The following is a 26,919-nucleotide window of genomic DNA, read 5'->3' as shown; positions in this document are numbered from 1 at the left end:
TTGTTCCTTCATCTGATCAATGGGCATTAAGGTTGATTTTGACCAGTTAATGAAAACCTGAATAACTTCCAAATTCCCCTATTATCTTCATCGCTGCCCACAACGAGGCGGCTGTGTCTCCTAAATATATAAGCGCATCATCTGTGTATAAAGATATCTTTTCTTCTCTCTGGCCCCTACGAAACCCTACTACCTCCGGTGCATTGGGGATCATTATAGCCAAGGGCTCTACCGCCAGGGCGAGCAGCAATGGAGACGATGGGCATCCCTGCTGGGTACCTCTATATAATTTAAATGGGGATGAGAGATTATTGTTGATATGCATACTGGCTCTGGGCTTAGAATAAAGCACCTTTACCCATGCTATAAATTTATCCCCCACTCCAAATCTTGCCAATATTTCCCAGAGGTAGGGCCACTCCACACACAACGCCTTTGCAGTGTCCAGTGACAGAATGGCCCTACCCCCGGGATTATCCACCTGCGCCTGTATATTCATATTTAATCGCCTTATGTTATCGGCCGTAGAACGGGTGGGTATAAAGCCAGACTGATCACAGTGAACCAACTTGCTAATTACTTGGGATAGCCTCCTAGCCAAGACTCTAGCGAATAGTTTGACATCCGTATTCAACAGAGATATTGGATGGTTAGAGTCCAATAGGAGCCTATCTTTTCCTGGTTTTAGGAGTACTGTTATTATTGACTCTTGCATGTTATCTGGTAAACTGCCTACTTCCTCTGCCTCCTTTATTGCCTGTAGCAGGGACAATAAGAGGTCCTCCCTATAAAGGGAATATACCTCCACCGGTATCCCATCTGGTCCCGGGGATTTATGATGTGATGTCCCTTCCAGTGCTTCTGCTAATTCCGCCAATGTAATTGATGAGTTCAACATTACCCTGTCCACCTCAGATAGCCGTGGAAACGGGCAGGCTTGTAAAAACCGCGCTAAATTGGATGGGTTATAGCTAGTTTTGGAGGAATCTAACTCCTTATAGAACCGCTGGAAATTATTTAAAATATCTGAACCTCGAGTCTGCTTCTCCCCAGATTCTGCCCTTACCGCCAAGATATTGGTAGATTCTCGCTGTTCTCTAGCTATAAGAGCAAGAAGGTGGCCTGTGTTTTCCCCTTCTTCAAAGTAGCTCTGTTGCTGAAAATATCTCCTCTTCTCCGCAGCGGACAGCAAGACCGAGTTTTACATTGCTTGTGCCTCTGTCCAGGAGTCATGGTTAAGTTGAGATGGGTCAGCTATTAGGGCCTGTTCTCTTGCTTTCACTTCATCACGTATCCTATGCTCCCATTCCCTGGACCGAGTTTTGACTCCCGCAATCTCTCTAATAAGGCATCCCCTTAGGAATGCCTTAAGTGTATCCCATACTACCGCTGCACTAGCGGATCCCCTATTAAAATGCAAAAATTCCCGCAATGCCCCCCTCGTTTTGTCCTCTGACGGGAACAGGGTTAGCCAGAAGGGGTTCACTTTCCACAATGGGCGGTCCGAAGCTACAATAACATCCAGCCGTACCCAGAATGGAGAGTGATCGGATAATAAGCGCCGTTCATAGGCTGAGTCCAACACCCGCTGCATAAGTACCTCATTCCCTAAGCCTAAATCAATACGGGACAGTCCATCATGTGTTGCAGAGTAGCATGAATAACATCTATCCTCTTCGTGCCTCTCTCGCCAGACATCATGGAGTCCCAGTTCCAATATTAAGGAGGCGAACGCCATTTTACCAGCTATCTGTCTCACCCCTCTGGGTGTCAAGGACATTCTATCCTGGGAATTATCCAAAGTATTATTATAGTCTCCCAGTGCTAACACTGGGGCATCCGGATATAGGGCCATAAATTGCGCTAAGCTTCTAAGAGGGGATGTTGAGAACGGTGGAGGGATGTAGATTGAGGCAATAATACATGCTAACCCATTGAGTTTGCAAAACAAGAAAATAAATTTTCCCTCCTTGTCCACCTTTTGTTGAATACACTCAAAGGATACATCAGCGGATACCAATATACTAACTCCCCTTGAGTATGAGGTGTGTATAGAATGAAACTGTATCGGATATTTCCCTAAGTACAGAAGGTGGACAGAGTCGGGGCACATGTGTTTCCTGCAAACAAATTATCTGAGGTTTCATTTTATCTAAATATTTATTTAAATATTGCGTTTCTTTTGTCCTTATCCCCCAGTCCCCTCACGTTCCATGTCATTAATATTATACCCCTGCTCTTCACATTAACCATTGCATGGGACAAAACAGGGACTGTGCAAAGTAAGAAAAATAACAATAAGAAGAATGGGTCAGGTCGTTTTTACCCTTCTGGGTGTCGCCTGTCCCTAAAAACCTGCAAACATAGAATACATTCCCAAATAAATCCCCCATTTTTTTTTCCTGCTTACCAGTGTTAAAACATAAAAAACTTAAATAACAAAGCTTATGTCTGTGATATTTTCCGCTATGTGTTTGTGGTGTACCTCCCCCCTTACCCACCCCCCCTTTCCCTCCCCCCTTTCCCCTACCCCCCACCCTCCCTCTCAGCCCAACTGGGCCTACCCTAGGGGCTTTATCTCTGACCTCCACACGCCACACATTCCCTTTAACCTCACCTCTACCAAACATCCTTCTCCTCTTACTCCACGGGTCCCAAACCACCCCCCACCCCCTCCCTCCCTCCGACAACCTTTTAGTGCTATTCGTGTGCTTTAATCCTTATATCTACTATCTAAATAAGTGTCTCAAACCGGCCCCATTTAAATCTAACTAATTTTTACTTCTTTTTTCTTCCCCCTTCCTCCCCTTGGTGTTTCAATTGGTGTTTTAATTTTATTATTTTTTCCTCTCTCTTCCTCCCCCCCCACCCTAGTACTTAAAACATTGACTTTATGTGAACAAAGCAGCAAAATCTGTGGGGAGAAACAAACAAAAAATAAAAAAAAAAAAACAACAAAAGTAAAAACAAACATTACAAAAAAAATTATTTCCTTTTCTTGTCTCTTGTCCTGCAATATTCCCTGATTTTTTTCCTATTATCCTCCAACCATCTCTCGACGCTCGATGGGGAATCAAAGAAATGTATACCGTTTGTTGTAGATACCCTCATGCGGGCGGGATAGAGAAGTGCGTACTCCAACTTATTTTGCTGTAACATGCGTTTGATTGGCATAAAGGCCGCTCACCGCTTTTGAAGGTCTGGGGAAAAATCCTGGTAGAATGAGATTTTTGTCCCTTTTGTAGAGTATCTCTCCCATTTCTCTAGCCTTCCGTAGTAGTGTTGCTTTATCTCTAAAGTTAAACATTTTTATAAGTAAGGGTCTTGAGCATTCACTTCTCTGATAAGGCTTAGAGGATGGACTCGATGGGCGCGTTCAATACCAAAAAAGGGGGAAAAATATGTAGCCCCAAATGTCTCCTTCAACCACCCCTCCAGGAATTCTATAGGGTCAGGTCCCTCACTCTGTTCAGGCATGCCTATTATTCTTACATTACTTCTACGATTCCTGTTTTCTAATTCATCAATTTTAGCGGCCTGATTATCCATTTGTTTCTTCATCTCAGTTATGTCATGTCTGAGCGGGAGTAGTACGTCTTCAACCGCGCTTCATCTTTCCTCCAGAACTGTTCTTTCCACTGTCTCTTTCAACCTGCCTCCCACTACTGCCAGTTCCTCTTTAATCCACTTCAACTGGGCATCCAAGCTGGTAATCGATTCCTTACATACAATTATAGCATGTAAAAAAATCCCTCATTGTGGGTTCTCCCTCTCTTCCTCTAGGGTCCCCCTCCATATTCGTCTCGGCTGTATTGGCGGGATTTATTGCAGTTTCAACCGTTGTAATATTGGTTTTTCTCACCCCTTGTTTTTTTGTAATCACTGATTTTGTATTAAGAGCTACTTCCGGGTTTGTTAGAACTGATACCTGGCCACTGCCTTGACTTTTCCTGTGCACCGAGGTTCCTATTTGAGCTGGCTGTTGAAACTTTGATGGTGAGAGGGAGGTTCGAGCAAATTGCTCAAGTTTTGCTGCTGCTGCAGCTGCCACTGCGGCCTTTGCTTCGTTTGCCTGGTTCTTTGCTGAAAGTGTAACCTGGGCCCCCTCTTGTTGCAGCTGGTGCTGATTTGGTTGTTCCTCCGTTCCCCGCATTGTACAAAAAAAAAAAGTTTAGTCCCCTCAAACTGTTAGTACAGAGAGAGGCACAGGGGGTAAAAGGGGAACGGGCTTTTCACCTGTCGTCCAATAATGCAAAAACCAGTTTGCAGCAATTAATCCTCCAAATCTCCTATATATATATATATATATATATATATATATATATATATATATATATATATATATATATATATATATATTGCAATTAGGGCTGTCCCATCAGGCAAGCCCTGCCAGCCTTTCCCCCTGCTTCTTAAGACTGTTTAATTGCTTGGTGAGAAAATGAAAAGTAAGTGCGACTCCTTAGTGTTCCAACATGTCCAGCATTTTCATAGTGAACTTCCACCAGAAGTTTGAAAAACTAATCAAGGAGTACAGGGTAAGAGAGGAAGAGCGATTTTCACCTATATCCAGCATTCACACGGTCCTAGGTTTATCTCCACATAGAGCAGCTTCCTATCAGTCTCCCACACTGATTTTGAGAGCTGTCTGTTTTAAACCTAGAGTCCTAACATAAGCAGTTTCTCCTTTGACACTTTAGCATTTCAGTGCAGCCAACATTTACTTAATATGCTCAGTCCAGTCTAACAGTTTGAGAAGGAGATAGCAGACAAAAAAATCAGATATAGCAGGGGATGAGATAGAGGGCTTTCACCTGCATCCAGCGTCCCCTCGTTCCTTCTCAGGGTCTGGTTCCTTGCATCACAGCGTTCCGCCAGACACATGCCGCCGTTGACACTGCTGGAGCTGGATCCTCTCTCCCCTTCTTTTCCTCTTCTCTGCCTTCTCTTCCTTAGCTGCTAAGAAGCAAGAGGGGGCCTCTCACGCCACCCCTGTGAATCCATCCACAGAGCCCGCACTGGTGCGTAGTTTGTACAGAGAGACAGGGCGCATGAAGGCTGTTCAGCTCAGCCCGGCTCTTACGATCCTCTCAGACCGGCCTGCATGTCCTCAATCTGCGTCCCAGCTGTTCGGAGCGGAGGGAGCCACACTCGCCTCCTCTCACTCCCTCATCCTGTTACGAATGCTGAAAATAGGATTTTTATAACAGCTTGCCTGTAAAATCCTTTTCTTTTTTTGAACAATAGATTTTTTTATTGCATTTTATGTCAACATTACAGAATGAACTGAAGATGAATATAATAAAACAAAACAAATAAGAAGCACACATGTTCATATACAACCAATATAACTGATTATATCATATTTCAGTGAGGTACAGAAGAAAAAGATCATGCAATTATGAACTCGTGTGTTTTGGCTTTCCATATATCCCAGATTCTATCAAATTTCACACAGAGAATTAATTGCCAGTATTCATTCAAAGGTATTGTTGAACTATTCTTGTCACATCAGTGATATTTTATAGATGAGGCATTTTTCCATGAGCGGAGTACTAAGGATAGAGCAACTAAGAGTATACGTGAAACCACTGAGCGCATAATGTATGGAAATTTTTCTACTTCTATGTGAAGTATTGCTAAGGCAAGGTTGGGGGGTGTAATTATACCAGTGATTGAGGAGATCAGCTGGAATACTTGGTTCCAGAAGCTGGTCAAGCAGGGACATCCCCAGAACATGTGTAAGAGGTGACCTTGATGGCCGCAGTTCTGCCAACACATTGGCGAGCTGTGCGGGAAGAATTTGGACAATCTACAGGGGGTTTACTGCCATCTGTTAGTTATTCTGTCATTTCCCAGTGGCTTACACAGTGGGATGTGTTCTGGATCGTGTGGTATACCTTTTACCATTGGTCATCTGTGAATGTAGTGTCCATATCTGTTTCCCATTTGCACATCGCCTTAGTTTTCTGGAAGACTCGTTTGTTCTTTAGGAGGTTGTAAAATAGTGTTATGCCCTTGCATTTAGGTTGACCTTGTGTGAGGTATTGCCAGGCTGTGGGTGGTATCTTAATTGCTGGAATTGGGTTGGCTTGTAGGAAGTGTGCAAAATCCATATGCATGTGAAGTGCATGTGGTTTGGTAGATTGTATGTAGACATTAATTGATCGCTCGATAGTGGGTTGTCATTAGTGAGTACGTCCTGTACTGATCGTAACCCATATAACAGGAATTGCTTTAGTGATAGCATTGTTTTTTTTTCGCGTAAGCTTAAGGGAAATTGGTAGTCAGTTGTGAGGCATTTTGTATGATGTTGGTTAACCACTTCCCGCCCAGCCTATAGCAGATTGGTGGTGGTTGTGTTATCCTGACTGGGCGTCGTATGACGTCCAGCAGAATAACCCCATAGAGCGCGCCCGCGGGGGCGCGCAGCGTGGTGATAGGGGACGGCGTGTGTCCCTCTGTGACAGCGCTTCCCTGATCATGGTAAACAGCCAATGAATTTGGCTGTTTACCACGTGATTGGCTGTGTCAGTCACAGCCGATCACATGTCACAACAAACTCGGAGGAGTGCAAGGCAGGGATCGAGGAAGGAGGGTATCCGTTTGACACAGCGCCTCCCCGATCAGTGTAAATGGCCAATGAAATTGGCCATTTACCACATAACCGGCTGTGTCCAATCAAAGCTGGTCACAAATGTCAACACGAGCAGTTACTATCTAATCTCTGCTCTCTCCTCACACACCAATCGTGTGAGGAGAGAGTAGAGATCATTAAGTGAGATAGAAGTGTTCTGTCTGTATACTGTGCACAACACGACCCCCCCCCCCATAAAGAGGACCTGTCACTCAGCCCATCTGTCAATCAGCCCAGTCAATCAATCAACCCATCTGTCACAGGCCCACCACCATTGGTGCTACCAGTACCGTCATCGGTACCACCGCCAGTTCTGCCATCGGTAACGCCATCAGGCCCACCATCTATACCACCACACAGGCCTGCTACCAGTATCGCCACCTGTACCGCCATCGGTACCACCACACAGGTCCGCCACTAACCGTCCCTCCAAAATAATGAGATCAGGGCCAAGATCAGGAGATCTGCCCACAACCAGCAGCACCAGACCCCAGGAAGAGGAGCCCAGTACAAGTACTGGAATCACACGCCCAAACAGAAGAACCCAATCCTACCTTCCCGATGCCTTGGCAAAACCCCTTATGGTTGACTGCTAACTCAGGATCCGCTATCATCCCCCCTTTCACTGCACAGCCAGGTGTTCAGCCCGACACTACGAATTTTTCTCAATTTGATTATTTTTCTTTATTTTTCCCACAAGATATGCTGCAGAATATGGTGGATCAAACTAACCTATATGCATCCCAATTTATTGCTGCCAACCCCAATTCTTCCTATACCCGCATGTTCCAGTGGCGACACCTAACACTGGATGAATTTAAATTGTTTTTGGGCCTTACGTTTAATTTGGGGCTTACACAAAAGAACGAAGTCCATGCATATTGGTCCACCATATGCCCATATATTCCGCTGTCATGGACAAGATACGACACGATTATGCGTTTTCTCCACTTCAATGACAATTCACAGTGCCCTCCCTGAGATCATCCCAACCACGACAAATTGTACAAGATACGCCCCCTAATCAATTCCTTTTCCCAGCGATTTAGAGACAAGTTTTTATTTCCTTGTCAAAAGAAGTTTATTGAGTATACAATATTATAAAGATACATAAAGTAAGTTTACAAGGATCTATAAAGTAAGCTCATTGTATTACAGTAGGGATTATATAGGTAAATATCATGAAATTTCAAATATTAAACATTGGGTTCACGTAAACCTAAATTAAAGATATATATCATTTCCTTAGTTACTTTTGTAGGTATTTAAATGATTTATACCTACTATATATATTGTTTACAGGTAGAGTGTATATAGGTCAAATAAATTCTGATAATGAGCTTTAATCGTAAGGTGGAGAAAAGGAAAGAGAAGAAAAAGGGTAGAAAGGCAGAGGTATGGTCCACAAGGTTGTCCCGCTCGTCAGTTTATTATTCTTTTTAGTTCTCTTTGAAGCCTTAGAATGGATGTCTCTGTAAGTCATTTAATCTGTTACCATGGCAACAGGACAGAGTCATTGAAATTTGACAGGAACTGTTGTTTTATCCAAGGATGCCAAAGTTTTTCAAATTTTGGAATTTGATTTTGATCGATGGCTACCATCTTAGCATGGGACATTGTATTATTCATTCTGTGAATTGTTTCTGCTAGTACCAACGTAGGAGATTTCCATGCTTTGGCCACTGTTTGTTTTGCAGCCGTTATTAGTTGGATCATAAGTTTGAATTGAGAGAGTGTTAACCATTCCGGTTTTAGATTAAGTAAAGTTATATATGGATCTGGTTGTATTATTTTTTTAAATATTTTAGATGCAATCACGAAGACTTCCTTCCAGAAGGTTTGGATTACTGGGCACGTCCACCATATGTGTAAATATGTGCCTATTTCTGGGCATCCTCGAAAACAAAGAGCTGAGGTATTAGGTGAATATTTTGCCACTCTAGCGGGTACAAGGTACCAGCGAGTTAGTACTTTATAATTTGTCTCCAGTGCTAGGATGTTGGGTGAGGATGACTTAGATGTGAGCCATATATTAGACCAGTCCGTGTCTTCTAAAGTTCGTCCCAGGTCCTCCTCCCACCTCTGAACGTAAGAGGGTCTATTAAGATTTACTACTCCATATAATTGATTATAAAGTGATGAAATTGTACCTTTAGCAAATGGATCTTTTGTACAGATTGATTCAAAAATGGATAATTGGGATAATGGTGTATCCCCCTTTAGGAATGGTGTATAGAAATTTTTGATTTGGAGATATCTAAATATCTCAGTTTGGTAGATCATATTTTTCTCTAAGCGATGGGAATGAAAGGAATGATTTAGATGCTATGAAGTCATTTAGTGTCTGAATCCCTGATGTTGTCCAAGCTTTAAAAGAATTTGGGTAGATCCATGCCGGATAAAAGGCCGGATTTCTGATAAAAGAAAGGAGAGGATTGTGTGGAGATTGTAACTGATATTTGGTTTTTAGTTTATCCCAGAGAGATAAGAAGTGTTTAGTTATGGGATTATGAATTTTAAAGCGGTCTTTAGGATCAAGCCATAACAAGTTTGATATTAATAGAGGGTCATTTTCTGAAGCCTCTATAAATACCCATAATGGGATTTCCTGTTTTGCATGGTATTTGGACAGACTGGCCAAATGTGCTGCTCTGTAGTAGTTAGTAAAATTAGGGTATCCCAGGCCTCCTTTATTTTTGGGAAGATGTAGTGTGTGTATAGGTATACGTGGTTTAGAAGAGCCCCATATAAATGAAGTTGCTCTTTTTTGTACTATTCTCAAAAAATAGGAAGGAATTGGAATAGGGAGGACTCTGAATAGATAAAGCAATTTGGGTAGAATAGTCATTTTGATTGCATTAATCTTCCCTATCCAGGATAAAGGAAGTTGCGACCATTGTTTTATTAGATTTGTGATCTGTCTTAATACAGGAGGATAATTGGTTGAGAATAAGTCAGAATGAGATGCTGTTAAATGAATTCCAAGATATGGGATTGATTTTTCTGCCCATGTGAATGGGAGTGCAGCCCTAGCCGGGATCAATTCCATGTTTGTGAGCGAAATATTAAGCACTAGGCATTTCTTAGGATTAATCATAAGGCCGGATAGGGCTGCAAATCCATCAAGAGCTGGTATTAAGTTAGGACCAGAGACCTGTGGTGATGATAGAAAAAGTAATATATCGTCTGCAAATATACATAATTTGTGTGTAATACCTCCTACTTCAATGCCAGTTATAGTTTGGTTTGTTCTGATGTATTGGGCCATGGGTTCGAGTATAAGGGCAAATAAGGGAGATAATGGGCAACCCTGTCGGGTACCTCTTTCGATATTAAAGGCTTCAGATTTGTATCCAGCATATTTTATATAGGCTTTGGGTTTATTATATAATGCTTTGATCCATGTTAAAAAGTGGGGTCCAAAACCCCATTTTTGTAATGAATATTGCATATGGATACTGTGTCAAATGCCCTCTTAATATCGAGAGATAGAAAACATAAAGGGATTTTCCGTTTTTTAGCAATATGTGCCAATAACACTGCCCTGCGTATATTATCGCCTGCCTGTCTATTTGGCATGAAGCCTACTTGATCTCTATGTATTAATTTTCCTATAATGCTATTGAGGCGTTTTGCTATTATTTTTGCTAATAATTTAATATCAAGGTTTAACAGAGAGGCTGATAATTCACACAGGAAGTATCATCAGAAAGGGGTTTTGGGATCATACAAACAATTGCCATTAGTGTTTCTTGCCGAAAAGAATGTCCTTCTAGAAGTTTGTTAAAAGTTTCAGTGAGAATGGGAGAGAGTATTTGAGAATGTTTTATAGTATAAAGCCGAGTAGCCGTCTGGGCCTGGTCTTTTGTTAAGTTTTAGGTCTTTTATGGCGTTAGCAACTTCATCTATAGTTATAGGCTCATCCAAACTGCTTTTTTGATTCTGAGACAACTCAGGTAAGGTTATTTTTGAGAAGAAGGATTCAGCCTCTGTAGGATTAAATTCATTGTTTGTCTTGTATAAAGTTGCGAGATGTGAGTGAAATTTATGGACTATTTTAACTGGATTACAAGTATAAACATTTTTTGATAATTTCAAACGTATTGGTTTGAAAGATTTGTTAGTTGAATTTAATGCCCGAGCCAAATATGTACCTGGTTTGTTTGTATTCATGTAGAAATTGTGTTTGGAGCGTTTGAGGGATTTATCAACTGACTCAGTGAGAAATAGATCGTATTCCAATCTAGATTTTTCTAGATGAGATTTTGTACTCTGAGATGGATTATCTTGGAATGATATGTAGGCTGCATTAAAATTGAGTTCTAGTTTTTTTGCGTTCCCGTTTAAATAGTGCCATTTTGTCTTTGTATTGTACCACGCAAGACAGGCTTATAAGCTTCCCACAGTGTTATTGGGGAAATGTCTGTTGTATTGTTAATTGATATGTATTCCTTTAAAGATTGTTCAATGGCCATCTGATGTAGTGGGTGTTTGAGCATTATGTCCGGTAAGTACCACGTTGGGTCATGCGCTTTTGGTATGGCTGAGGCTATAGTAGTGTATACTGCATTATGGTCAGACCACGGAATCGGAATTATATCTGATGCAATAATTTCTGGTATCATTCCTATTGTTAGAAAAATATGATCTATTCTGGTGAAGGTTTGATGAGGGTGCGAGAAATAAGTGAATTTCTTTTTCATTGGGTTACTTTCTCTCCACGAATCTACCAGATTGTATTTGGAAAGAAGTTGAGAAAAAGGTAATCTAGAGGTTATTTTGGATGGTGTAAAAGGTGATTTATCTAAAAATGGGAGGAGGACCTGGTTCGAATCCCCGCACATTATTACTGTTCCTATTTTGTGTGTATTAATCACTTGTAATATATGTGAGAGGAATGGTGTAGGTTGTTTGTTAGGAGCGTAGTAGGAAATCACCGTGATTGCTGTATCCATTATATAACCCATGAGTATCAGGTATCTACCTTCTGGGTCTTTAATTTCTGATGATAAGGTGAATGGTGTGGATCAGTGAAATGCAATTAGAGTACCCCTTTGTTTGGTACAGGCAGAAGCCGTGTAAATTTGTTGATAAAAAGGAGAAATATATTTTGGAGTAGAATCTTTGGTAAAGTGTGTTTCTTGGAGGCATACTATGTGAGCCTTCTTGTTATGGAAAGTACGGAAGGCTTTGGTCCTTTTTTGAGGGACATTTATTCCCTGAACATTCAGGGAAAGTATATTCAGTGGTGCCATGGCAACAGATCAAATAGTTTTGACTTACTTTTTGTTATGCAGAGCTGACTGCGCAGATCAACCTGTGTGGACTGAAGAGATGAAAAGATAGAAAAGAAACCAGTGAATTCTGGAGTAAAGAGTAAACAAAAAACATGAGATTAGATGATACGTTGTATAAATTATTTTTTGCAAGTAATCACAATTTACCCGTGAAAGAGAATAAATATCTCTCTCAGGGGAATAAGTGCCTTCGTCACACTCCCACATAATATGGTTGGGAGAATGAGGAGGGCTAATGGGGGTACACGGATCTTCCGCTTACAGGAGAGAAGTGCTATGTCAAAAGACCTCAAAATGATGTTTCATTAATTGGAGTGCAGAATATAGTTTTTGTTGAAATTATTTATTCCAGGGTGGTTGTATATGGTTAGTCTTGCCCTAGGCTAAATCAGTTAGAAAGGTACTGTTAATAACTTTGGTATTGATGAAGATAGTTTGAATTATTTTGGGATTTTAACCCTTTTAGAGTAAACAATTACATATTTTATTCATATGTAACTGTTTAGATATGTTAACTCATAAAATTGAGGTTGTATTGCTTCAGATTAGAATAAACAAAAACATAGTTCTAGGAACTAGTTAGGTACTAATATATTTGTTTTAAGAAAGGAAAGAAAAAGCTCCCATTACTTCTGGATTATTGAATATATTTGTCCTAAAAAGTAATAAATCTATTGTTATTACCTGAAAATATATAACTGAACAAGAATTTCCTTGTTTCACTTATATATTCTAAGGCTATATGAATCAGAAGTAATAAGAAATATAACTGGAATGTAACATGATCCCACACAGTGTGTGACTATCAGAATGCAGTTACATTCAGTTATAAATACAGGTTTTTTATAGAGAACCATCTCTTAGTATAATAAATGAAGAGATATCAGGAATTAGGATGTCAGTCCATTGAATCTTCTTGGTCCATGGATGATGTGGCATAACGGCCTCTTTTGTGAGAATGATGATTCCCATTTTGTTCTGATATTTTCTGGGTGCTGCCTGAAGGTGAAGATGAAGCCATTCTTCTGCGTGTGGGGGTGTTGCTGCTTGTGGGTTCTGTCAGATTTAATTTTAAAAGGGTTTGTTGTAGTTCATCTGCTGATTTGCTTCTGTAAATTGTACCTTGGTAGTTAAATCTGACTGAAAAGGGGAAGCCCCATTGATACATAATGTTGTGGCGTTGCAGTTCCATTAGTTGGGGTTTCATGGATCGTCTTTTAGTAATAGTAAGTTGGGATAGGTCAGCAAAAATTTGATAATTGTGTCCTTGAAAATTAAGTTCCTTTTTTTTCTCTTGCGGCAATTAGTATTTGTTCTTTCGTTCTGTAATAATGAAATTTTGTGATTATATCACGTGGGGGTCCGTCTTTCTTTTTGGCTGTGAGGGCTCTGTGTACTCTGTCCAGTTCTAAACGTTCAATAGGGATATCTGGCTTTAGTTCTTGTAATAGAGCAGTAATAGTAGATTGCAGGTCTGTCACAGTTTCAGGTATTCCCCTTATGCGCAAGTTTGAACGTCTGGCTCTATTTTCGTAATCTTCGAGCTTAGTTTGAAGTATTAAATTCTCTTCTTTTAATTGTTCCAATTCTGTTATATTTTCTTGGGTTGTAATTTCAATTTCATCAATTTTTATTTCTAAGGCTGCGGTGCGGTTTCCCAGCTCTCTTATTTCTTTGGTTAGGCTTTTTGTTATTTGGTCTGAGGTTTGTTTTAAAGCCTTATGAAGCATCTTTTCAAATTGTAATAATATTACTGGGGATGTTGAGGAGGCTTGTGGAGAAGTTTGTGAGAGGAATTGTTCTGTATCTGACTCAAATGGAGAGTCTTGCTGTGACATTTTCTGTCTGTGAGAGCGCCCTGATGCTGTATCTTGTGAGGTGACTGGAGCTGCTTTAGTTGCAGTGAGTGCCTGTGAGCTCTTTGTGAGTTGATTTTTATTTCTGCCACGGCTTCCTCCCAGTACCATATTTCCTGCCCAAACTTTCACAGTTTGTTCCCTGGGGCAAAAAGGTTCAAATGGATACCTTTTGAGCCTGCAGGCTCCGCTTTGTCCTTCTCTTCTCTCCTCAGCGGTGTGGAGCTCTAACAATGCATGTCTGCTCCGCTAGGCTCCGCCTCCTGTCCCCACAAGTTTTTATTTCAAACCAGGTATCTACTTTCATAAGAAAAGAAGAATCCCAGCATAATGGACAGCATAATTGTCCATTGTCTAAAATTATGTGTCAAAAGTGGGTATCAGATCCCTGCCCTCCTCACTAACTTGTGATAAAGGAACGGCCAATCTCACGCCACATTGTCACTTGCGTAACAATGCTACTCTCAGCTGTACCCAGCACAAAGATTTTCAAGCTTGCGGCACCACAATCTAGGTGCCAGCAGCCTGAGAGTGATTGTCACTGGGCTAATTAAGCAATTAACCCTTTAACTGCCACCACTGACGTTTAATGAAGTGTCAGAACTTCCAATTTTAGCATTACAATTTAATAATATACACAGATATGTAAGGAAATGGTAAGATGTAACCAAAATAGGGGGCTATCAGTAATGTAGAGCAGGGAGAAAAAAAGCATTGGGATAGCAGCGGGGAGAGAGGAGGAGACCAATCTCTACCATGGTCAGGTCCAAACACTCTTCAACCTGTATCTGACCTGTAAAAAAAAAATAGGCTAGTACTCTGGTATTGACAAAGTTGAACACTTTTCACTTAGTACTTAATAAATATCATCACTTTTGTTTTTCTATTTCAGATAACGCAGTAGATGCCTTTGATGAATTTGCATTTTTGGAAGGTATGACAAGCTATATTTTGTGCTCTTTATAATTTCTATATTTATTTTCTACACTTGATGCAGTTTGCAGTTAGGAATTCTTATAGGTTTATAGGTTACTGGTTTAAAAAAGTTACATAATGCAAAAAAGCAAACTGTGAGGCACCAAAAAAAAAAAAACCTTGGACCTCTGCATAATCCCTCCCACTCCCAGCAGAACTCATTATTGTGTGATTTTGCTTAGATGCGTGGACATCTTCTCTCCAAGGTGTTGTGTTTTGTTTTTTTTTTTTTGTTTTTTTTCGTTCTTCAGAAACCTCCCTTTTGAACCTATAGACTCCATTGTCTTAAAAAAAGGACTTTTGAGGTGTCCCAAAGAAGCCATCCGAATACATATTTAAAAATTGGGTCAATAAACCCACCTTAAACAATTGTATTCAAACAGACAATACATAACATATTAAGTTACCAGTCCTCAACAACATGTAAAATGTCCACTTTTACTATGTGTTGTTCCTCTACACATTTTGTAGGCATGAACACCTTCAGGAGAACCTTAAGCAGAGGGGATAAATTCTGCAGTCTTCCCTAGTTCAAGAAAAAAAAAAGAATTAACCACCAAAACATTACAAAAAAAAAGTAAGCACAGTACAGGGTAATATAATTTTTGAATATACGTATAGGACGCTAATAATTACAGAAGTCTCTGTGTCCCGGGCATGCCCCTATAGGGCAAAGTTGGGTCTCTCTGATCAAGCAATTAAAAACACCAGGGTGACAACAGGCAGGTATTCCCCACATGCTGACGCAGGGAACATGTTAAAATTCTTAAGCAGGTAGAAAACCTTGTTGCATGACTAATAAATGGGAGATTGCATATGTATACATATTTATATACACTATATTACCAAAAGTATTGGGACAAATAAATTAACTTTAATGGCATCCCAGTCTTTGTCCGTAATGTTCAATATTGAGTTGGCCCACCCTTTTGCAGCTATAACCGCTTCAACTCTTCTAGGAAGACTGTCCACAAGGTATAGGAGTGTATCTATGGGAATGTTTGACCATTTTTCCAGAAGCGCAATTTTGAGGTCAGGCACTGATGTGGACGAGAAGGCCTGGCTTGCAGGCTCCGCTCTAATTCATCTCAAAGGTCTTCTATCGGGTTGAGGTCAGGACTCTGTGCAGACCAGTCAAGTTCCTCCACCCCAAACTCACTCATCCATGTCTTTATGGACCTTTCTTTGTGCACTGGTCCGAATCATTTAGTGGAGGAGAGACAATAAGGTGTGGGGTTGTTTTTCAGGGATTGGGCTTGGCCCCTTAGTTAAGGGAACTCTTAAGGCGTTAGCATACCAAGACATTTTGGACAATTTCATGCTCCCAACTTTATAGGAACAGTTTGGAGATGGCCCCTTCCTGTTCCAACATGTGCACAAATCAGGTCCATAAAGACGTGAATAAGAGAGTTTGGGTTTGAGGAACTTGACTGGCCTGCAGAGAGTCCTGACCTCAACCTAAAAGAACGCCTTTGGGATGAATTTGAGCGGAGACTGTAAGCCAGTTCTTCTCGTCCCACATCAGTGCCTGACCTCACAAATGCGCTTCTGGAAAAATGGTCAATAATTCCTATAGATCCACTCCTAAACCTTGTGAACAGTCTTCCCAGAAGAGTTCAAGCTGTTATAACTGCAAAGGGTGGGCCAACTCAATATTTAACCCTACGGACAATGTAAGATTTGCATTTTAGTTGCGGGCCCCCTGCTGCGGCTTCTCTCTACCAACAGGGTCCCTTATAAATGCTCCCCCCCCCAGAGTGTGCTGAGTCAGCACTTCTGCTGGCGTCCGATGTCCCTTCCGTCCGGATGTCTGAATGTTAACCACTTAAGCCCCGGACCATTTGGCTGGCGAAAGACCAGAGGACTTTTTACAATTTAGCACTGCGCTGCTTTAACTGGTAATTGCACGGTCATGCAATGTTGTACCCAAACTAAATTTGCATCCTTTTTTCCCACAAATAGAGCTTTCTTTTTGATGGTGTTTTGATTGTCTCTGCGATTTTTATTTTTTGTGATATAAACGGAAAAAGACCGAAAATTTTGGGGAAAAAAATGATATTTTCTACTTTTTGTTATGAGAAGAATCCAATAAACTCAATTTTAGTCGTACATTTAGGCCAAAATGTATTCAGCCACATGTCTTTGGTAAAAAAAATGTCAAGCATATATTTATTGGTTTGCGTAAAAGTTATAGGGTCTACAAACTAGTATACATTTTCTGGAATTTACGCAGCTTTTAGTTTGACTGCCGATCTCGTTTCTTGAGGTGCTAAAATGGCAGGGCAGTACAGCCCCCCCCCCCCCAAAATGACCCCATTTTGGAAACTAGACACCCTAAGGAAATTGCTAAGAGGCATGTTAATTTTTTTGTCCCAAGTGATTGAATAATGACAAACAAAAAAAATTTGTTACACAAGTTGTCACTAAATGATACATTGCTTACACATGCCATTGACATATGTGGAATTACACCCCAAAATAAATTCTGCTGCTTCTCCTGAGTACGGGGATACCACATATGTGAGACTTTTTGGGAGCCTAGCCACGTACGGGACCCCGAAAACTAAGAAACGCCTTCAGGCTTTCTAAGGGTGTAAATTTTTTATTTCACTCCTCACTACCCATCACAGTTTCAGAGGCCATGGATTGCCAAAAAAAATTTTTTTTTTTTTTTGCAAGAAAATTACTTTGAACCCCCAAACATTTTAAAGCAAAGGCCCTACAGATTAAAATGGTGGGTGTTTCATTTTTTTTTTTTCAAACGCTTTTTTTGGAAAAAACACTCTTTTTAATTTTAACCACTTACCGACCGGCTCCTGTACATATACTTCGGCACTTTGAAGATGGATATCTCGGTAACGGCAGCAGCTGCTGCCACCACCGAGGTATCCATCTTTACAGGAGCCGGTTCTGTGTACGATAATGGTGGTCTCTGCGGCGGGTTCGCCACGAGATCACCGTTATCGGCAGCGGGAGAGGTGCCACCCCCCTCCCGCCGCTCTCCCACGCCCTCCGCCGCTTACCGGAGCCGTCGGTAGCGGCGGAGGAGATCGGGACCTCTCACTGCTGAGGTAAGGAGACGAGTGAGGCTAAGATGGCCCCCACCCGTCTCCATGCCATAGGAGGGCGGAAGCGAAGTCATGAGGTCAGCTCCGCCCATATGTCTTAAAGGCTTTTTTTTTTTTTTTTTTTTTTTTTTTTTTTTGCCTTTTAGTCCAAATATGAGACTATGAGATCTGAGGACTTTTTGACCCCAGATCTCATATTTAAGAGGACCTGTCATGCTTTTTTCTATTACAAGGGATGTTTACATTCCTTGTAATAGGAATAAACGAGATCCAAATTTTTTATTTTTTTTTTTAAAAACAGTGCAAAAATAAATATAATAAAGTAAAATGAATAAGAAAATAAAAAAAAAAAATTTAAAGCGCCCTGTCCCGACGAGCTCGCGCGCAGAAGCGAACGCATACGTGAGTAGCGCTCACATATGAAAACGATGGTCAAACCACACATGTGAGGTATCGCCGCGACCGGTAGATTTTTATAAACGTCGCCTATGGAGATTTTTAAGGGTAAAATTTTGACGCCATTCCACGAGCGTGCGCAATTTTGAAGCGTGATATGTTGGGTATGAATTTACTTGCCGTAACATTATATTTCACAATATTAAAAAAAATTGGGCTAACTTTACTGTTGTCTTATTTTTTATTCAAAAAAGTGAATTTTTTGCAAAAAAAAGTGCGCTTATAAGACCGCTGCGCAAATACGGTGCAAAAAAAAGTATGTCAATGACCGCCATTTTATTCTCTAGGGTGTTAGAACCCCCAAACATTATATATTGTTTTTTTTTCTAAGTAATTTTGTAGCAAAAAAACCTGTTTTAAACATGTAAACACCTAAAATCCAAAACGAGGCTAGTCCTTAAGTGGTTAATGCACTAAAACACACTATATTGCCCAAATGTTTGATGAAATAAAAAAGATGATCTTGGGCTAAGTACATGGACACCAAACACGACCATGCTTTAAAATTTCACACAAACGTACAGCGGCGACAAACTACATACATTGATTGGACAATGGATAATGTTGGGTTATTTCCAGATACAGATAAGGGTCCCCAATCCCTGTTATTGAATTACAAACAATTGGTGGGAGAAAACCTAGGCTGCCTCATAAAGGATGGGATTTTAAAAGGAGACCATTATATCTGTATACCAAGGTAAGCACAAACTCAGAAATTAGAGTTAAAATTCGATGTATTAATACTATGTTTTTGTATTTAATAAAATAAAATCACAAACTACATAAAGTACATTGTTGGTACTTGGTGCTAAAGTTACTATTGCGTAAGATGCTGGAGAGATGCTAGAATATGCAGAAGGCCAACATGTTTCGCAGTTTCCTGCTTCTTCAAGGGCGTTGCATGCATCTGTAGGTGTCTCTAAATTACATAAAGTAACATTAGGAGCCATATTTTGTAATGTATACAACTAAAATATATTCACTTTGACTAATAAAAGTGCTTACCCACTCGCAATTAATTCGCAATTAATAGTGCCTAAAATCAGGCGTGCACAGCCAGAGCTCAAAACAAGGACCCAATGAATTGTCAGCCAATCGCGATCATTACCCCATGGCAGTCAGAGCCTAAGGAGTTGTATAGTGGGGTGTCCAACCATGTATTGGCCAAAGCTGACAGTCAGGTTTAACCTGTATGAAAGAATACATATTTGACTATTATAGCCATAAAGCAAAGTTTGATTAATATTGTAGAGTTACCCTATGTATTGAATCCCTCTAACTTGGATTATCAAATAATGTTTGATTTATAGGCGAGTTAAACCACTAACTATATCCCAGCCAACATACATGCGAACATAAATGCTTGGTGGGAATACAGCAACAGAGTGGGATTTACTTGACTGTATTTATTGTAGTGATAATAAAAAATAAATATGTCCAGGGATGTAAAGAATATATATGTATATAATCCTGAACAAAATGTTCCACCTGGGTAGTTCAGATATATACAGAGACACATAGGGGAATATATGAATGCCAAAGTGTTAAACAGCTGTAATGAGATACTGACATTAGTATTACAGCAACAACAGAGTTCAGCTACATAATTAACAGCAGCGAATACAGATTAATTTATATGTTCCAATATAGGTTTCTCATCATAATGTCTAAACTGCTCTTCAAGCAAACAGATAGCAAAGCTGAGCAGAATAAACAGCCTAAGTGTCATATGACACCATTTGCTATGATGGACAAACAAGAGGGACGTCCATCTAGTAATTACCTCTGAAGGGTCTTAGTATGAAGCGGCTCGGTAGCCGGGAACCTCTGACCGTTGTTCAGTCCGTGTGCTGCCGTGATTAGTGGCTGACGGAGACGCTACTCGCGTCTCCTTAAGTATACACGATCCCTCCAGAAACAAAGGGTCAGCTGACCCCTGACTTTGCTTCCGGAGCAGGAGCCCCTGCATTGCGCATGCGCGTGACGGCCGGATCGGGCCGTCATCGCGCTAACGCACACCACGCACTGGATATCGTGCAAGGGGAGGGAGGGAGATGGAAGGACCCTAACCTCCCACCAGGGGCGCCCAGACAGCACCACTAGTCTCCTGATCGCCATTAGTTGAGTCCCAAGACCCCCTGCGTGAGATGCTGTGCACGTCTCTCAGCATTAGTCACTACAGCGAAACTAAAGGGTTAATCAGTATAAGCACAAAGGCTTGTTCCAAAATAATAAGAAGAAAAAGAAAAATCAACACAAATATAACCAAAGACAATCAATTTAGATGGTCATTATACAATAAATCAAATGCATTAATCTCTTGATGGTATTACATAATCACAAGCTATTAACAAAAATAAAGTGACCCTGTGAAGAAGGGAGAAGAAAAAATATTAAAAAAAGGGGGAAAAAATAGGGAGGGGAGTGCATAGAGGGGAACAAGGGAAAAAGGAAAAAGAAAAACAAATGTAAAAAGAAATATTTGTTATTATCACGATATATTCCCCCACTGTTAACTGGTGAACTACGTATATGGAGACATACCAATCAAAAAAGACCATCTATGCCAGTCAGGTAAGGTATGTCCATTCAATCTACATTGTCAACGAGAACAGGGGAGTGGGGACTACTTCATTAATCGGTATGCCATTGGATGGGAGGTGTATTAAGATCCCACCAATTCTGTCGGTTCCGAGTTGGAGCTTGTTGTTTGTTTATAAAAATGGTTTAAATGACAAGGCAGTATTCAATCCCAGTGGATAGGTAGCCCTTTGACCAAAGATCCATCTAGCCTCTTGCTGGAGGATTCTTTTGTCAAAGTCTCCTCCTCTATCGGATTCTGGTATTACCTCCAAAGCAAAAAATGATATGTATGTGGGATCATAACTATGGTTTAATCCGACATGCTTACAGATTGGGGTAATAGATAATAGAGGTGGTCCTGAATCAGTTTGCAAACGGGCGTTTCATCTTGCCAATGTAGAAAGCGCCACATAGGCACATTGCAAGGTAGACTATCCCAATGGTACTACAATCCGCATATGTTTTTGATCTGTAATATCCCCCTCTTGGTAAAGGACAGCCAGTGCCCTCTCTGATCCAAGGGCATTGGTCCCAGCCACCGCATTTAAATGTCCCCTTTCCACCCGCCGCTCCAAGGTGGGGAGCAGCGGGTGCAAAGTGACTATGTACCAGACTGTCCCTAATTGACTGGGATCTCCTGTAGGTGATTTCTGGTCTATTAGCCACATATTTGGATATAATTGGATCCTCTGACAGGAAATGCCAATTGTTCTCCATAATTTGCAGAAAAATATTTTGATGTGCACTAAATGTAGTAACAAACTTGGTCGTAGGTTTGGTTTCTGGTCTCTGCCTTCTGAAGATTAATGACTCACGTGTTTGTGCTTTAGCCCTTTGAAATGCTTGTTTAAGCACCTTCTTACTGTAACCTCTAATAAGTCGTTCATGTAGTGCTTTGGCTTCCAGGTAGAAATCTTCGTCCCTAGCACAATTCCTACGCAGTCTTAAATATTGACTGTAAGGTATGCTTCGTATTAAGGGTCGAGGATGTGCACTGGAGTAGTGTAGAATAGTATTCCCCGCTGTTTCTTTCCTATATAAGTTGCAATAAATGGAGCCGTCGCTACCAAGAAACAGACGCAAATCTAAAAAGGCAAAGCTTTCAGTGTCTGATTGGATAGTGAATTTGAGATTAAAGTTATTGTTTGATATATAGATCATAAATTCTGAAAGTTCCATAGCAGATCCTGTCCAGATGAGCAGCACGTCATCGATAAACCTTCACCACAATAAAATGTGGCGAAGGTGTATCGCGACGTTGTCATCTGAAAACAGCTCACGCTCCCACCCCCCCCAGGTACAGGTTGGCATACGATGGGGCACAAGATGTCCCCATCGCTACCCCCTGTACCTGGAGGTAGGTGGAGCCGTTGAATAAGAACATATTGGTAGTTAAGATATGTTCAAGAAGTGTCGTAATAAATTGGCACAATTTCCAATCGTTCCGATCTTGTTCTCTAAGGAATGCTGCAATGGTAGCCACACCTTTGTTGTGTGGAATGCTGGAATATAATGCTTCAATATCTATAGCAGCTAAGATGGTTCCAGGGGGCACTGTAAGTCCTTCAATCAATTTTAAGAGATCTAGGGTATCCTTTAGATATGAAGGTAATACCATCACGTGCGGACGTAAGTGGCTATCGACGTATCTACTGGCGGTTTCTGTGTGGCTACCAATCCCAGACACTATAGGTCGTCCTGGTGGATTATGCAGGCTTTTATGGACCTTTGGGATGGAATAAAATGTGGGTGTAATGGGGCATTTCACGTCCAGGTACTCCGGTAGGTCCCTATCAATAAGGGCCTGCTGATGTACCTGGGTGATGATTGCTTTGTATTGGGCTCTAGCTTCAATAAGTTTGTCTGGTGGGACCCGTTGATACCATGCCTGGTTACTTAAAATCTTGTTACACATTTCAATATAGGTCTCTTTATCCATAACGACCACATTACCTCCCTTGTCGGATGGTTTGACTATGATCTGATCGTTATGGATAATACCATCGAGGGCCAAACGTTGAGCATGTGACAAATTGTTGTCTACCTGGCTTGGAAATGTTAGCCCTTCAATTTGTTTTTTGGTCTGTTTCAGAAAGGCCCAAATTGCTGGACATGTCTGTAAATTGGGGAACTTTTCGGACTTCGGTTTAAATTTGCGGGGCTCAGGGCATAAGGGTACATCCGTATCTTCCTCCTCACTGGATGAGTCATCTGGGTTAGCCGAACCCTCGTTCTCATCCAGTAGTGGTATAAGTATTTTAAGGGCCCTGAAATCTTGGACCTTAAATCCCTTATATAAATCTTCATCCCTTGTCGGGGTCTTGCCCCGTTCAGTATCAAAGATGTACTTTATAAGTGAGGTTTCTTGCAAATAGATGCAAGTCCTTTTATGAGGGTAAATTTGTCTATTTTTTGTAGGGAACAAAAGCTCAGACCGAGCCTTAGGACTTCAATCTCCATAGGTGATAATTGATAAGAGGATAAGTTTATAACATCTAGTCCTGGCTCCCCGGAACTTGCTTCACCATAAAGGCGTCTATTTTGCCCGTCCGCGACTGTATCATTGGTGGCAGGGGAGTATGAGCCGGGCCTAAAGTGACAGAACCCTGATTGCTGTTTCTAGATTGGGTGGTTTTAGGTGTTGCTCCTAGATCTTTAATTCGTGTAGATTCGTTTGTTTGTGTATTTACTTTTTCAACGGCAAACATTGATAGTGAAGCTGCACCCATCACCTGGTCACCCTGTGTGTCTTCGCCTGATTCATAATTACTACTCGGTGGATATCGTCTTGGATCAGTTTGGGGGGAGCCCATACGTTTTTTGCCGCTAGTACCCCCCTGTGACATACCACCACCATTACCGCGTCTCGATGTGCGTCCCTTCACAGTAGATCCTCGTGTAATCTTGTTTTGTGGTTTCTGAGAGGAAACAGAAGATGAAGATATTGACATATCTGAATCAGATTTGTACATTGTGTTATCATATGTAGAGTTTCTATGAGGCAAGCCTCTTCTACATAATCCTTCCCTTTGCCAGCTATAGACATAACCACCTGAAAAGGCTAATTTATCCTGGTAGAATTTACGATCCTTTCTAATTAGTACATTCCTATTGTAGTTCTCCAGGTGTTGTAGCAATTCATGTTCCCTCTTTTTGAAATCGGCACTAGAGGAATCATGATTGTTATTAGTTCTAATGCCGCATACACACGGTCGGACTTTCTAGAAAGCTAGGTCCGACGTACTTGCCGCCAGACTTCCGGCGGACTACCACCAGACTTTCTGAACGGCCGGACTTGCCTACACACGGCCGGACTTTCCGGAATCCGGTCTTCCCGACGGACTTCCGCCGGACTTTCAGAATGAACGGACTTTCCCACACACGGACAAGTCCGTTCATTTTGAACGTGACTTGGGTACGACGGGACTAGAAAAGGAATTCAATCTCGCCGCTTTTTTTGGCGAGATTGAAACCTTGCGAGCCCCGTCGCAGGCCCTTAGGTCTGGTATGGAACTTTAAGGGGAACCCCCTACGCCGAAAAACCAGCGTGGGGGTCCCCCCACAATCCATACCAGACCCCGATCCGAGCACGCAGCCCGGCCGGTCAGGAAAGGGGGTGGGGACGAACGAGCGCCCCCCCCTCCTGAACCGTACCAGGCCGCATGCCCTCAACATGGGGGGGTGCTTTGGGGGAGGGGGCGCCTTGCGGTGCCCCCCCCACCACAAAGCACCTTGTCCCCATGTTGATGAGGACAAGGCCTCTTCCCGACAACCCTGGCCGTTGGTTGTCGGGGTCTGCGGGCGGGGGGCTTATCGGAATCCGGGAGCCCCCTATAATGAGAGGGCCCCCAGATACCGGCCCCCCCACCCTATGTGAATGAGTATGGGGTACATGGTACCCCTACCCATTCACCTAGGTAAAAAGTGTCAATAAAACACAACACAGGTTTTTAAAATAATTTATTAAACAGCTCCGGGGGGGGTCTTCTTCCGTCTTCGGGGGTCCCTCTGGTTCATCTTCTCCCGGCGTCCGGTTGGTTCTTCTCCGCTCTCCGGCCTCTTCTCCCGGTGTCCCAGGTCTTCGGCCGGCCCCTCCGCTGTCTTCAGGTAGCTCTATTGTCCCAGGGACTGTGACATCATATGGGGGCGGGGTCTCCGCCTATATAAGTCACAACGCAGCCCTCAGAGACCAGTCCAGCCGGAGAGAGCGTCGTGTCAACATCTGGGGGAAGAGAAGAGAAGAGAACACAAGAAGCCAAGAAGCCCAGAAGTCCGGACCTCCGCTGGCAATAGAGCTACCTGAAGACAGCGGAGGGGCCGGCCGAAGACCTGGGACACCGGGAGAAGAGGCCGGAGAGCGGAGAAGAACCAACCGGACGCCGGGAGAAGATGAACCAGAGGGACCCCCGAAGACGGAAGAAGACCCCCCCCGGAGCTGTTTAATAAATTATTTTAAAAAACCTGTGTTGTGTTTTATTATTGACACTTTTTACCTAGGTGAATGGGTAGGGGTACCATGTACCCCATACTCATTCACATAGGGTGGGGGGGCCGGGATCTGGGGGCCCTCTCATTATAGGGGGCTCCCGGATTCCGATAAGCCCCCCGCCCGCAGACCCCGACAACCAACGGCCAGGGTTGTCGGGAAGAGGCCCTTGTCCTCATCAACATGGGGACAAGGTGCTTTGTGGTGGGGGGGGGCACCGCAAGGCGCCCCCTCCCCCAAAGCACCCCCCCCATGTTGAGGGCATGCGGCCTGGTACGGTTCAGGAGGGGGGGGGGGGCGCTCGTTCGTCCCCACCCCCTTTCCTGACCGGCCGGGCTGCGTGCTCGTATCGGGGTCTGGTATGGATTTTGGGGGGACCCCCACGCCGGTTTTTCGGCGTAGGGGGTTCTCCTTAAAGTTCCATATCAGACCTAAGGGCCTGGGATGCCCCCCGCGCTCGCCGCAATGGGAAAATTAGTTTTTCCTATTGCAGCGAGCGCGAGATGCAGTAACCTGCTCCTCCGTCGTATCTGGTCCTTCGGACTAGCATACAGACGAACGGGCTTTCCGTCAGGAACTGAGTCCGGCGGAGGTACGACGTAAAGATTTGAAGCAGGCTTCAAATCTAAAGTACGTCGGATTTCCGCCCGAAACGGTCCGTCGGAAGTCCGATGGAGACCACACACGGTCGGATTGTCCGCCGGACTTGGTCCGGCGGCGTCCGTCGGACTTTTGCAGGTGAAAAGTCCGACCGTGTGTACGCGGCATTAGTGTCTCAATCTCTTGATCAAGATCTCTCAGTTCCAAAGTGTATTTATCTTTCAACATCTCCATTAATTTGGCAGTACATTGAGTCAGGTTTTTCTCCCATTTTTCTTTGAAAACAGTATCTGTAACTACAAAGGATGGAAAGATCTGTATACGTAGTCCCTGGGGGTTTATATCATCCTTGAGGTATCGGTCAAAAAACCTAATATGCCAACCTAGGTTGGACTTCTTTTCCATCAATTTTTTGAGTTTAAGAAAGAACACTTCCATTCCCACATCTGTTTGTAACTGGGGAGTGCATGTGTTTTGGATGGAATCCAAGAATTGTTCCCATCCTGGGCCTGAGACTTGAGACATATTGATCTGGGGAAAAAAAAAAGAGGAGAGGAGAGGGGAAAATTTGTGTTATAGATAAATAGAAGGAGTGGGAATGATATTGTATTTGTGACTACGTTGTCACCAACAAGGCAATATCCAAACAGATATATTTAAACAAAATTATACTATATTAAATATCTAAATACCTTAAACTGGAAATAAACCAACCAAGGTGGGGGTTCTTCACCCCAATTTAAATTATGATTGGACAATGGATAATGTTGGGTTATTTCCAGATACAGATAGGGGTTCCCAATCCCTGTTCTTGAATTACAAACAATTGGTGGGAGAGAGCCAAGTTAGAGGGATTCAATACATAGGGTAACACTACAATATTAATCAAACTTTGCTTTATGGCTATAATAGTCAAATATGTATTCTTTCATACAGGTTAAACCTGACTGTCAGCTTTGGC

At 42.2% G+C, this 26,919-nt stretch overlaps 1 protein-coding gene across 4 annotated transcripts in view; it reads left to right on the top strand.

Moving 5' to 3' along the window:
- The window catches only part of POLE4 (DNA polymerase epsilon 4, accessory subunit), a 123,668-nt gene that overhangs the window by 59,557 nt on the left and 37,192 nt on the right, over positions 1-26,919 (top strand). For 2 of the 4 annotated variants that reach the window (XM_073594716.1, XM_073594731.1), the window contains exon 3: positions 14,683-14,724. The exons of 1 other annotated variant lie outside the window; for it this stretch is intronic. In XM_073594716.1, the coding sequence (XP_073450817.1) occupies positions 14,683-14,724 (42 nt within the window). Of the gene's footprint in view, positions 1-14,682; positions 14,725-15,236; positions 15,344-26,919 lie in introns of those variants that run through there. One more of the 4 variants, XM_073594723.1, reaches the window with a different exon arrangement.

This window comes from Aquarana catesbeiana, linkage group LG01 (assembly GCF_042186555.1).
Source record: "Aquarana catesbeiana isolate 2022-GZ linkage group LG01, ASM4218655v1, whole genome shotgun sequence".
Classification (NCBI taxonomy): domain Eukaryota; kingdom Metazoa; phylum Chordata; class Amphibia; order Anura; family Ranidae; genus Aquarana; species Aquarana catesbeiana.
This window is presented reverse-complemented; position numbering and strand designations above follow the sequence as displayed.